We start from the raw sequence: 12,447 nt of genomic DNA on the forward strand, positions 1-12,447 counted from the left end.
CACGACAGTCTTGAAAGAAGGTTCCAAAACCTCAATATCATGGGAGCCAGTCAAGGAGGATGATTCCATCAATTTGGAAAACATCAACACCCCGTCCACCAAATTCCTGCAGCAACCGGACACTTCGCACACTGCGAGAACGAGAATCGTTTAAGCAGCATATGCTGACCGGAGCATTCGAGGTAAATTAGACACAATTTAAGTTCTTCAGAAACACGACAGAGGAACCCAGCTTAATCGCCTACCGTCTGTGTTGTAACGTTTCAGGATACGGACCAGCTTACCGCAATGAGCAAACTGGCATCCCAGCACGATGAGCGGTACCCCTCCCTCAGTAAACTGGCAGCCATTGCCCTCACAGTGCCAATCTCAAGTGTCAACTGTGAGAGAGGGATTTGTCCACCATGAATAGGGTAAGACATTTCAGCGTTATGTGAAATGACAGATTGTTTGGCTATCAATATCCCTCACATCACTCATTTTTAAAAGAAATTCGTTTATATGTGAAAACACACTTAAGTAACAGGCTGCAGGGGGACCACCCAGCAGCACGTACGCTACTCGGCATCAACTTTGCCACTGAGGCAACGATGCAATTTGTTTCACTGTGAATGGTTTCATTCTATAGTTTGGGTTTTTTCTTGAAAAATTCATTTTGTAGACCTGTTGTAGATGTTAAGTGCCCTGTAGTTGGTCAAAAATATAGTTGAATCACAACTGAAAATATGCCTCATTATGTGCGAATAGAGGTGAATGAATTTGTTTGCGTTGCAGCGAAGCCACTCTTCCAAAAAGGCCAGATTTGCGGAGTGCACGATTAATAGTTGTCCCGCGGACGGATTCTCCAACCTGAGCCGTGGATCTCTGCTCTCCAGAGTTGACACGGGCCTCTCGGTCGCTTCTCCGATCGACGCTCTCCTCGCCCGGCCTGTCCGTTTAGGCGGACGGCCACGTCTCAGTAGGTTTGCAGTCGCGCCGTACTCTTTCTATTTTCGGACGATGGATCGAACAGCGCTCTGTGAGATGTTCAAAGCTTGGGATATTTTTTCCTAACCTAACCTAGTGATGGTCAAATGAAGCTTTGCCTACCACTGTCTTTATTTTCTGAGTTCACAAGATGGCGCTCTCTGTTCAAAGAAAAAGGTTAAAGGAATGGCAATTCAGTGGGTTTTCAACCCTTTGTTGAACATAGAGCGCCATCTAGTGAGCTGAGAAAATAAAGACATTGGTTGGCGAAGCTTCATTTAACCGCCACTAACCTAATTCTGCTTTAAATTTGTCCACAACTTTATCCCTGTTATTACCTGTGTGGTATGTTCCTTGGGCTTCACAATGCCGTTTGTTCAGTAACGTTCACTCTAACAAACCTCTGAGGCCTTCACAGAACAGCTGTATTGCTACTGAGATTAGATGACACACAGGTGGACTCTATTTACAAATTAGGTGACTTCTGAAGGCAATTGGTTGCACTGGATTTTATTTAGGAGTGTAAGAGTAAAGGGGGCACAAGACTTTAGCGCGCCACACTTTTCAGTTTTTTATTTGTGAAAACCATGTATCATTTTCCTTCCACTTTACAAAACTTTGTGTTGGTGTATCATATAAAATCCCAATGAAATACATTTACATTTGTGGTCGTAATGTGACACACTGTGGAAAAGTTCAAGGGGTTGGGGAAACAAACAATTGAAAGAAAAGGTCTTTCAATTGTTTGTGTCTTTGAATTTGACAAATACCCGGTAGTGTTGCATCGGAGAAGTGCGTGACGGTTAGTATTGGAGCTTTACCAGGCGATGACAAGGAGGCGATGCAAAGGCTGACTTTACTTGTAATTCAATCTGCGCGCTCGCCGCAACAAATACTAGTTGGAGCTGCTTGTCGGCTGCAGGTGTGGCTGCCCGTCCACGCATCTCGCTAATCGCTTATCAAGCACCTGCTGATGCTCATGATTGCTCGCAATGGACGCTCGTTAACCCCCGCTCTTGCCACTGATTACCTCAAGCAGTTTCAGCCACAAGAGCAACCCTAGCACCTTCCACAAGAAAGCAACAAATGCACTAGCAAAACTAAAGCAGTCAACTTCACCTATGGCACCAATGACACTGAGCACAGAAACCTGTTAAAATAAGTAATTCTCTTAATGTCTAGCAGTAAGTCCACCTGTGGCCTGTCTACATTTGGGTCGGCAGAAAAAAAAACAATTCCACACACAAACACTCTACGCACATGTACGCTACGTGACATTAGTTGAAAAACACTTTTATTCAGTGCCCGGGACAAATGGTACAGCACAATTTGTTATAAAAATGGATATCCGCAGGACGTCGGCAGCGCCGAGGCCAGGTCAGTCTCTGGAATTCAAACGGGGCTACTGCAAAAACTGCCCTCTCCTCGCTCGCCCGTAGCTTTTTATAAAGCGGCATGAGGGGAAAATCACCATTTCACATTCTAAAGGCTCTATTTCAGCTCTGAGGAATCTCGTCCTCTACGGTAGCGTTAACATATTTGTAGAATCATGCATACAAATGGAGCGGTTCCCTAATTGACCTTTTCGTAACAGGCCTTAGAAACTCTTGAAAGAAAAGTCAAATGTTTTGTGCTGCGTACGATATAAATGAGGGCATTTAACTTCATTTACAAATAAATATCAATCGTCTTCTTTAAAATAGTCTTTAAACGTTTGCCGTTCCCCATCGTAACCCTAAAATGAAATAAATGTGGAAATTATCGGTACCTACGATACAAAAAAAGGATGGATATAGCATTTTTTGATAAACGGTTCAAAAGGTAAAACATTGATGACGTCAACAACAACAAAAACGTGTAATATACAAATGGATACAATTTGAGAATGCGTTTAGCTTCTCCGCTCTCGTTCCGCCCCTTGGAGAAAATATGTGCCGATGCCCCCGAGAAAAAAGGACCGACGCCCCTCTGTTCGCCTCGTCTCTTTGGCGTTTGCGGAGGGGCGGACAATGTCTCTGCCGGGCGCAGAGCCGCGGGTCCCGTTCGTCAGACGCCGCGTGTTTTTTCGGGGGAGTTAAAATGTGGGGCCCGGAACGCCAAAAAGTTATTTTTTGGAGTGTGTAGTGAAGGCGTTCTCGATGCACAGGACGATGTGGGAGCCCGAGCAGCTGCTGGACGTTTGCTGCAGGAGGTGCCTGCTCTGTAGCGATGATGCCAGACCGGTTACGGCGGGGTCGCCTGCCCGCCATGTTTCACAGTAGTGGTCCATTTGCCGGTGACCTTTGTTGCTCGAGCCGTGCCACACCATTTTCTCTGGCCTGCGGGGAATCAAAAACAAGCGCGTGGTGTTAGTAGTAGCCTTTGTTTTTTTTTGCACTTAACATTTCCGACAGCTCAGAACCACATCTCAACTTAAAGTGTGCGCCAACTGCATGGCAGTGATAAGGCAAGGCAGCTTTATTGGTACAGCGCATTTCAGCAACAGGGCAATTCAAAGTGCTTTACATAAACCATTAAAAAAACAGATAAAATACGAGAATGACACAGTGCAGTTTAAGAATTGAACAATTATTTAAAGAAAGGCGACATAAAAAACTTGATTTAAAAGAACAGAGTTACGGCGGACCTGCAGTTTTCTGGGAGTTTGTTCCAGATACGTGGAGCATAAAAACTGAGCGCTGCTTCCCCCCGTTTAGTTCTGACTCTGGGTACCTGTCCCAGACGACCTGAGAGGTCTGGGTGGTTCGTAGTGTAGCAGCAGATTGTAAATGTATTTGGGCCCTAAACAGTTACGTGATTTATAAACCAGCAAACGTATTTTGAAATCAATTCCTTGACGCACAGGAAGCCAGTGTAAGGACTTTAGAACTGGAGTGACGTGATCCGCTTTCTTGGTCTAAGCGAGGACTCGAGCAGCAGCGTTCAGAATCTGCTGCAGCCGTCTGATTTTTTTAGGGAGACCTGTAAAGACACTGTTACACTAGTCGAGTCTGGCAATAAGGTTATGTAAATTTGTGTGTCGTCCGCATAACTGTGGTAACACTTTTTGTTGTTTTCCATAATCTGAGCCAGTGGAAGCGTGTCGATGTTAAACAGAAGAGGCTCCAGAACGGAGAAAGAGTCGACAACTTCTGCAACATCCTCTTGTGCTAATGCGGCGGGACGGTGGCAATCTCCTTAAATGTGGGTTTAAAGCTATAGCGCATAGTTTCCGCCTTCCCCGTAAGGAATTCTAAGATATTGCAACACCGCCGTTGTTGCATTTAAATGACGCAAGCCTTCCGCGATCTAGGGCCCTATACGGTTGTGCTCATAAGTGTACATACCCTGGCAGAATTTGTGAAATGTATGCCGTTCTTTTAAGAAAACACAAGTTATCGGGAAAAACGTGGTACTTTTATTTGAATGGGATTCAAATTAAACCGTAAAGTATTACAGAATAGTGCAATCATAAAACAAAACGTAGCAATGTGATCCCGGTTCAAATGTTTATGTACCCTTAGATCTTAATACAGCGTATTGCCCTCTTTTGCATCAATGACAGCTTGCAGTCTTTTGTGATAGTTGTGGCTGAATACCCCTTTCCTCAGATGGTAGATATGCCCATTCTTATTGACAAAAAGCCTCCAGGTCCCCTAAATTCTTGGGTTGTGACTCCTCTCCAAACGTTTATGGTTGTGACAATAACTTCACATTTTGGTCTCGTGTTCTACAAGTTCTTAGGCTTGTACAGGTGCTGTTTGGCATATTTTATTATTTTTCTGGCAACCTGAATTATTGAGGGTTCCTTGTTTGCATCCCGACCAATTTATCTGGTAGTTGAGGCTGAAATCTTTGATTCCAGCCCCCCGCAAATTCTCCATTTCTTTATCAAACTATGAGCATTACTGACCGCCATTTTTCAATCTTTGGATATCTTGTATCCTTTTCCTGATTTATACACTACTACCTTTTCTCGCTAATCTTGACAGCTCTTTTGATTTTCTCGTGGTTCAGTGAAATGGTTCGTTAAAGGCTATGTAAACTTTTGATCGAGGCGATTTCAGTCATTGTTATTCAAAAAGGGCAAACGCAATTATGTGATAATAAATGGCTTCACCTGACCGCTATCCCTTAAATAAAAGAGGTTTTCTGCATGATCAGTCGTATTTCACAAATTCTGCCAGGGTATGTAAACTTAGGAGTGCAACTGTAGATTAGCTTACTCAATCATTTATATTAATTCAGTAATAATTTCAATTTGTTGCGCGTCTCATCTCGTCGAGATGGGAAATGGTTCAGACGGGAGGCGCTGCGGTACGGACGCAGAAATGCCTCCTGTGCTTGTGCAAGCCCTGTATCAAATGTAAGATTATTGTACAAACAAAGACTCACCATGCGCTGTCCCTGAGGGTGTCTCTACCGTCGAAGGAGTAGATTGGCACGTTCCCCCTCATTTTGTTAGCGTCGTCGCCGAAGAGAGACTCCCAACTGCTGAACAACACTTGGTCCTGCGAGGAAGACGGTACAATGCCTTAAATTTAATTTCTCCTCCATAACGTGTTCTTCATAAAGCAGCGCCGAAATACATAGGCTATATACTCAGCAAAAAAATAAACTTAACATATGCAAATATTTGCATGAACATTAAAAATATTTAACTATTTGCATGAACATTAAAATATTTAACAACTAAGACAATCTTCACAGACATGTGACTAACAAATGGAATAATGTGTCTCTTTACTTTCCTCATTTTCTTATAACTGTGACCTTAACTGCCTACCGCCTGCAAGCTGTTCTTGTCTTTTCGACCGTTCAACAGGTGCATGTTCATTAATTGTTTATGGTTCATTGAACAAGTGTGGAAAACATTGTTTAAACCCTTTACAATGAAGATCTCTAGGGTTATTTTGATTTTTACAAAAGTATCTTTAAAATACAGTGTCCTGAAAAAGGGGCGTTAAAGTATATTTAGTTTCTAAGAAACCTATTTGATGTAAAACTCGAAATCTGTCCGTACGTGTGAAGTGTGTAGTACAAACGGAACCGCAGCAGCGGTTGCTTCTCACCTTGAGGTTGACGATGGGGACGCTGTCCCTGTCCGACCTGCGGACGATGGTGTAGAGGTCTTGAAGCTTGGAGGACAGGAAAGCTCTGAAGGTTCCCTTCAGGCCTATGGCGCGGGCCTGCTGGAAGCACAGGAAGTCTGCCCCGCGAATTCCTCGCATGTTGCCAGTTTGAGGGGCGTTCAAGGCAATGAGATGTAGCTGATGAGGAAGACACAGGCTTCTGTAAGTTTATTGCATTATTGATTATAAGTTTTAAATGATCAGATAAAATATTGCACGCTGCATTTAAAAAAAAAATATTATTTATTATTATTTAATAGTATTTAGTTTTATTGTTCGGCCAGAGATGTTCACGAGTCAATTTTGGAAGTTCAAGTCGAGTCTCAAGCCATCTGATCTGTCCCTAACACTGTATTGTTAGTCTTATGAATTCAAAGCATGTCCTGTAGCTACCATCCATACAGTACAGTATCACAATCAGTTGTAGGAGAACTTTATGGGGTCTATTGCAATGCAATCTGAAGAAACACAAATTAAGAACTCTGTTTCAATTTCATAACTGTATTTTTCAACATTTTGGTATCTGCACCAAAGAATACATGTTTGTCTGTGTTACTAACTGGCCGGAAAGCCCAACCTCATCACGCGTTACATTTTTCTGTATTGAAAGTTAATACACCGACGTGCTTAGAGGACACTTGGGAGACGTGCTCAGAAGATGCTTGGTAACCGATGACGGTGTGGGAAGGATGACGGTGCGAGAATCGCGAGATTCGAGCAGAGGTGAGATCCGCACGGTTGGTTAAATGGACAATTAATCCGAAGCCCTGAAATAACACCTTGGCTTCTGAATAAATGCACAATTGCTCTCTCTCTTGATCTCTCTCTCCCTCCCTCCTATCAATCTCTGATAAGGCATGTGCCTTTCTTTGCATATTGTTTGTTTATGTCTTGTCTTTTTGTCTGTCCTTGTCTATATGTGTAAAAGTCCCCTTGTCCAGTGTCTGTCTGTTAGATTTGTATTGATGTTCTACATCACTCAACCCCAACAAAAACGCTGGAAAACATGTAATGCGAGATATGACACACATCCACCCAACACTGACGAGCAAAAACTCACACGCCATATACAATCCAAAAGACTTGAAGTAATAAATCGTCTAATAAAACTAAAGGCTGATATTTGCTTCCTACAAGAAACACATTTAACAGACACAGATTTATAGGATCTTAAATTCAGACAATTTGACAAAATATACTCTTCAACAGCAAACAAAGATGTGTCTCAATCTTAATAAATAAAGATATTCAGTTTTCACTAAACCAATCCATCGTGGACCCAGACGGAAGATTCATCATCATTAATGCAACTTTCAACCGTACAACATTTACACTGGCAAACATTTGTGGCCCTAACAATGATGATCCATCTTTCTTCCACAATCTTTTCTCCATATTATCAAATTCAAACAATCTCATCATAGCGGGAGACTTCAGTACTGTCATCAATCCCGCAATTGACCTCTCAAGCACCTCTGGCAACTTAAGAAACTGGCATTCCACTGATGCAATAAAGCAATATATGGGGGACTATGGCCTTAGCGACAGTTGGAGAATAACAAACACCTCACCTTCACTGCTGTGGGAAACTGGGAAGGCCGTAATCAGAGGGAAAATGTTATCATACTCTTCATACAGGAAAAAACAGCAACAACAATTGGAAAATACATTATAACAACAAATGAAATATCCGCCATCCCAGTGAACCAAAACAAAAGGAATTAAAAGTACTTAGAACGCAACTTGACGATATTATACAGAAAAAAAAAAAAATTTCAAATTCAGCAACTGAAATATAATGGTTTTCAATACAGTAATAAAGCAAACAGTAAATATTTAGCAAATCTACTCCAACACAAGAAAGAGAAATCAATCATCCCAGCCATCTTGGACTCCACAGGAAACATTAATCAAAACCCACAGGATATAAACAACATATTTCAGAATTTCTACAGCAACCTCTATTCCCCCACTCACCAACCTATGCAATCAGAAATCGACACCTTCTTAAACAGTCTGACGTTACCAAAATTAACTGCAGAACAAACTGACATTCTAGACGCACCCCTTAGCCTCAATGAACTTACAAGCCCTCAATAAAATTCCTAGCAACAAATCTCCCAGACCAGATGGATTAACGGCCGAATTCCACAAACACTTTTGGGACATATTATCACCACTATTCAACAGAGTAATTATAGAAATAAAAACTTCCTCCACCATACCCACACACATGAATACAGCAGCCATGACATTACTGTTAAAACCCAACAAAGACCCATCTCACCCCTCTAGCTACCGACCTCTCTCACTATTGAATACTGACTTGAAAATTATCACCAAAGCACTAGCAACCAGAATAGAAACAGTCACTTCCACACTCATTCATCTAGATCAGACGGGCTTCATAAAAAAATAGACACGCCACAGATAATGTCCGCAGACTTTTCAACCTATATATTTACTTTATTTACAGAACCCACAGGTATCACTTAAACAAACTGTCAGTATCATCAACAGATTCTCGCATGTCTCACATTACACTATCAACTGGAATAAATCAATTTTACTACCCCTCTCAGATGACGCATGGGATTTTGGAGCTCAGGACACTTCCCTCAACCTTCACACAGGAAACATCAAGTACCTAGGGATTCAGATTTCCCCCAGGCTGTCAGAGCTTTCCATCCTCAACTATACTACCTTCCTCAGGAAAATCAAAGACGAATAGAGACGCTGGTCTTAACACCCACTCGCACTCATCGGAAGAATAACTGCAGTCAAAATGAAAACCCTACCCCAGATTTAACTACCTTTTTTCTATGATCTCCATCACTCCTACAGACAAATGGTTCAAAACTCTCAATTCATTAACAACACTATTCTATTGGAAAAAAAAACTCTCAATTCATTAACAACACTATTCTATTGGAAAAAAAAAAAACTCTCAATTCATTAACAACACTATTCTATTGGAAAAGAAACCCCAGAATATCACTCAACACAACACAAAACTTTCATCACTACTTCCTGGCAAATCAATTACAGTACTTGGTTAAATGGATCAATATACACAAGTACAATTACCCGTGGCTGGAACTGGAACAAAACCAATGTACAAACATCCCAATTGCAGATCTCCCCTTCCTCTCACAATCAATCAAGAAATCTAACTTCTACCAACGCCAATCTATTCAATTCTGACAGCCTGGTGGAAAACGAACCGAATCACAAAATCATCACTAGAATTAAACAAGTTCACCCCACTCTGGCACAACCCAGTGTTCATGTTACAGAACAAACCTTTTTACTTCTCCATATGGGCACAAAAAGAAATCGCACATCTTCACCACCTATTTGAGAACAACCATTTCATGTCATTTAACACACTCACACAGAAATATGGGGTTGGGAGAGAACAATTCCTTCAATATCAACAACTTAGACTTAAAATTAAAGATAAAATCTGACTCACCGACAACACATTACAACCCTCTCAGCTTACAGAAGATAATTAATAATTTCAAAAAACTAACCGCCCAGCTATATACGGTACAATGATTTCCAACCTAAATCTGTAAGAATACCTTTTCCATGACCACTAGCACAAACCTGCAGCTTATACAATATAAAGTAATTCGCAGAACTCACTTCACCCAAAGTAAAATGTTCAAAATGGGCCTAGCAAACACAGGTATCTGTTCACTATGCACTTTAGGTAGCACAGACGACAATCTGCACGCCGTGTGGCTCTGTCAACCAGTTCACTCTTTCTGGATCACGGTCACTGAGACACTGTCCACCACCCTGAGCAACAGAATCCCATCATCTCCAAAACTCCGTCTCCTTGGTGACATCTCCGAAATCCACATCCCGCAAAAATTCAGGAATCCGTTGCTCATTTTTCTAGCTATCTAGAAAGTAGTCCTCCAAAACTGGAAATCAAAGAAATCTTGCCACATCAATCACTGGACAAATTTAATCTCAGAATACATTTCAATGGAAAAACACAACGCACCAAGAGGGAAGTAAATGTCAGCCTTTGAAGACACCTGGTCCCCATTTCTAATGTTTCTAAAATCTCTTTCTTTTACATTATTTATATTATTTATCTTCTTTTTCCCTTTGCCCCTGCAGTTACCACTTTACTCATACACATAGGCACACACTATCCACACTTATGCATAACATTTTTCCAACTCCTTTCAACACCCTAACCGTGACCACCCAATGTGAATCACAGATTATTCTACCCAATCACTAATAATACGTCCTTGTGCTTGTCAACTGTCCTGTCCAATCACGTCTTTTCAGTTCTGATATCGTCCCTTCTCACTTCCCTGTTGTCTGTTTGTCACCTTGTCCCGTTTTATGTGTTATGTGTTACACTCCGTACGTGGTGCTTTAATCCCCCTGCCCTTATATGGACCCAGGGTCTCACTAAAACAGGGTGAATGGTTACGGTAGGGCAACAGTAAATCTGAATGTAAAATACTGTGTATGTCAAAATATGTTGCTTTATTAAAAAAATAAAGTTAATACACCAACCATGGTGCAAACATGTGATAACTGATACTTTCCGTATTGCTATTTAACAACAACCTGGTGGAAAAATTAACCTAAGTCTGTCACATCATATGGATACAACTATAATGATACAATTTGCCTGTTCCCAGCATTAGCACAACACCTTGCGATGGTTAGCTTGTTACATGTGACGATATATGCTAATGTAACGTCTCTTTGACATTAGCAAGTGACTGACCTATCTAGGTGCATTTTGAGATGCCTGATGAAGTTTGACGTTGTTGATCCGGCATCATTTATCTTGGTGCCACACACCTTGCATGTAGCTGTTTGCTTACTGCTGCTGTTTACGAAGTTATTGAACGCAAAACTAATGACAAAAGGCACAACTCCGGGAGGACTTGATGAAGCCATCGTCAATGCATTTTTTGATATGTGAGTGCGCGCACATAGGCATAGCGCATGCGTTACGTTGCACGTTATGGCAAAGGGCAGGGACATGCAGCTCGTCATATGTTTCCCCAATGTATATGCACCGATAAAATAGAAATACATATATGAATTTAGATTTAAAAAGCAATAATTGCATGAAAACAGGTTGTTGACGAGTCTCGAAGCTCGAGTCAAGTCTGAAGTCTTTTGGGTTGAGTCACAAGTCAAGTCTGAAGTCGCCGTTTGTGCGATTTAAGTGCGACTCGAGTCCCCGTCTCTGTGTTCGGCAGTGTGTGACCCGTAGTCTGTCTAGAGAAAGTACTACAAGTCGTAGAGTCGGTCAAGCAATGATATATTCAAATATTCCACAAGTTGACACCAATTTATCCCGCATCAACGTAACACAATACCCTCCGTTATAAACTTGTCGACGTTTGTATAGGTGAGCTCTCCCGGTTGAACTCTACTCACTCCTGATGCCGATGGGTCCGAGTGGCCAGCAGGCTGCGGTACAGGTGTGCTGGGTCGTCGCTGTGGAGTTATGGGATATCTGTTCTCGGCCTGTTGGGTGGCCGGTCTTCCGTCCGTCTGACCCGTGTGTCTGGGGTCCGGGAATCTGGGATCGTACTGCGGGGGGTACCTGGGGTCTACGGGTGGCTGCGGCGGAGGCTCGATGGGTCGTATGGCGTGACCGCCCTGGGAGTAATGGCCGGCTCCATTGTTCTGTGACTGGTCCTGGGACTGGGGGTGCAGGATCACAGGGGGAGGCTGCACCTCTGCCACCTCGTTCTCCTTTAAATGAAAATAAGAGAGATTTAACAAAAATCAAAAGACAGTCGGTGAATAAAAAAGGCTAAAAATGTCTGCGTTCTTGTGGGGAACTTACCAGATCTCTGAAGAATGGACTGTACTCTCCAAGCTGTGGAGGAGGAGGAAAAAGCTGTTTAGCAAATACTGACATCTCACCTCCCAATCACCTGTTCTGAACTGTATTACATAATAATGTAGCTAGTGTATATTGTCTCTATATTAAAGGTCCTATGACATGCTGCTTTTTGGATGCTTTTATATAGGCCTTAGAGGTCCCCTAATACTGTATCTGAAGTCTCTTTTATATAGACCTTAGTGGTCCCCTAATACTGTATCTGAAGTCTCTTTTATATAGACCTTAGAGGTCCCCTAATACTGTATCTGAAGTCTCTTTTATATAGGCCTTAGTGGTCCCCTAATACTGTATCTGAAGTCTCTTTTATATAGGCCTTAGTGGTCCCCTAATACTGTATCTGAAGTCTCTTTTATATAGGCCTTAGTGGTCCCCTAATACTGTATCTGAAGTCTCTTTTATATGGGCCTTAGTGGTCCCCTAATACTGTATCTGAAGTCTCTTTTATATAGACCTTAGTGGTCTCCT

General features: G+C 42.0%; 1 protein-coding gene across 5 annotated transcripts in view; it reads right to left on the minus strand.

Annotated features, from left to right (window-relative positions):
• Positions 1-2,243: 2,243 nt before the first annotated feature.
• The window catches only part of col18a1a (collagen type XVIII alpha 1 chain a), a 106,510-nt gene continuing 96,306 nt past the window's right edge, over positions 2,244-12,447 (minus strand). For all 5 annotated transcript variants that reach the window (XM_031296505.2, XM_031296502.2, XM_036004269.1 and 2 more), the window contains 5 exons: positions 11,923-11,955; positions 11,508-11,828; positions 6,018-6,215; positions 5,341-5,456; positions 2,244-3,284 (listed from right to left, as the gene is read on the minus strand). In XM_031296505.2, the coding sequence (XP_031152365.1) occupies positions 3,071-3,284; positions 5,341-5,456; positions 6,018-6,215; positions 11,508-11,828; positions 11,923-11,955 (882 nt within the window). In that variant the 3' untranslated portion in view covers positions 2,244-3,070. The remainder of the gene's footprint in view (positions 3,285-5,340; positions 5,457-6,017; positions 6,216-11,507; positions 11,829-11,922; positions 11,956-12,447) is intronic.

Source organism: Sander lucioperca, chromosome 8 (genome assembly GCF_008315115.2).
Source record: "Sander lucioperca isolate FBNREF2018 chromosome 8, SLUC_FBN_1.2, whole genome shotgun sequence".
Lineage (NCBI taxonomy): Eukaryota > Metazoa > Chordata > Actinopteri > Perciformes > Percidae > Sander > Sander lucioperca.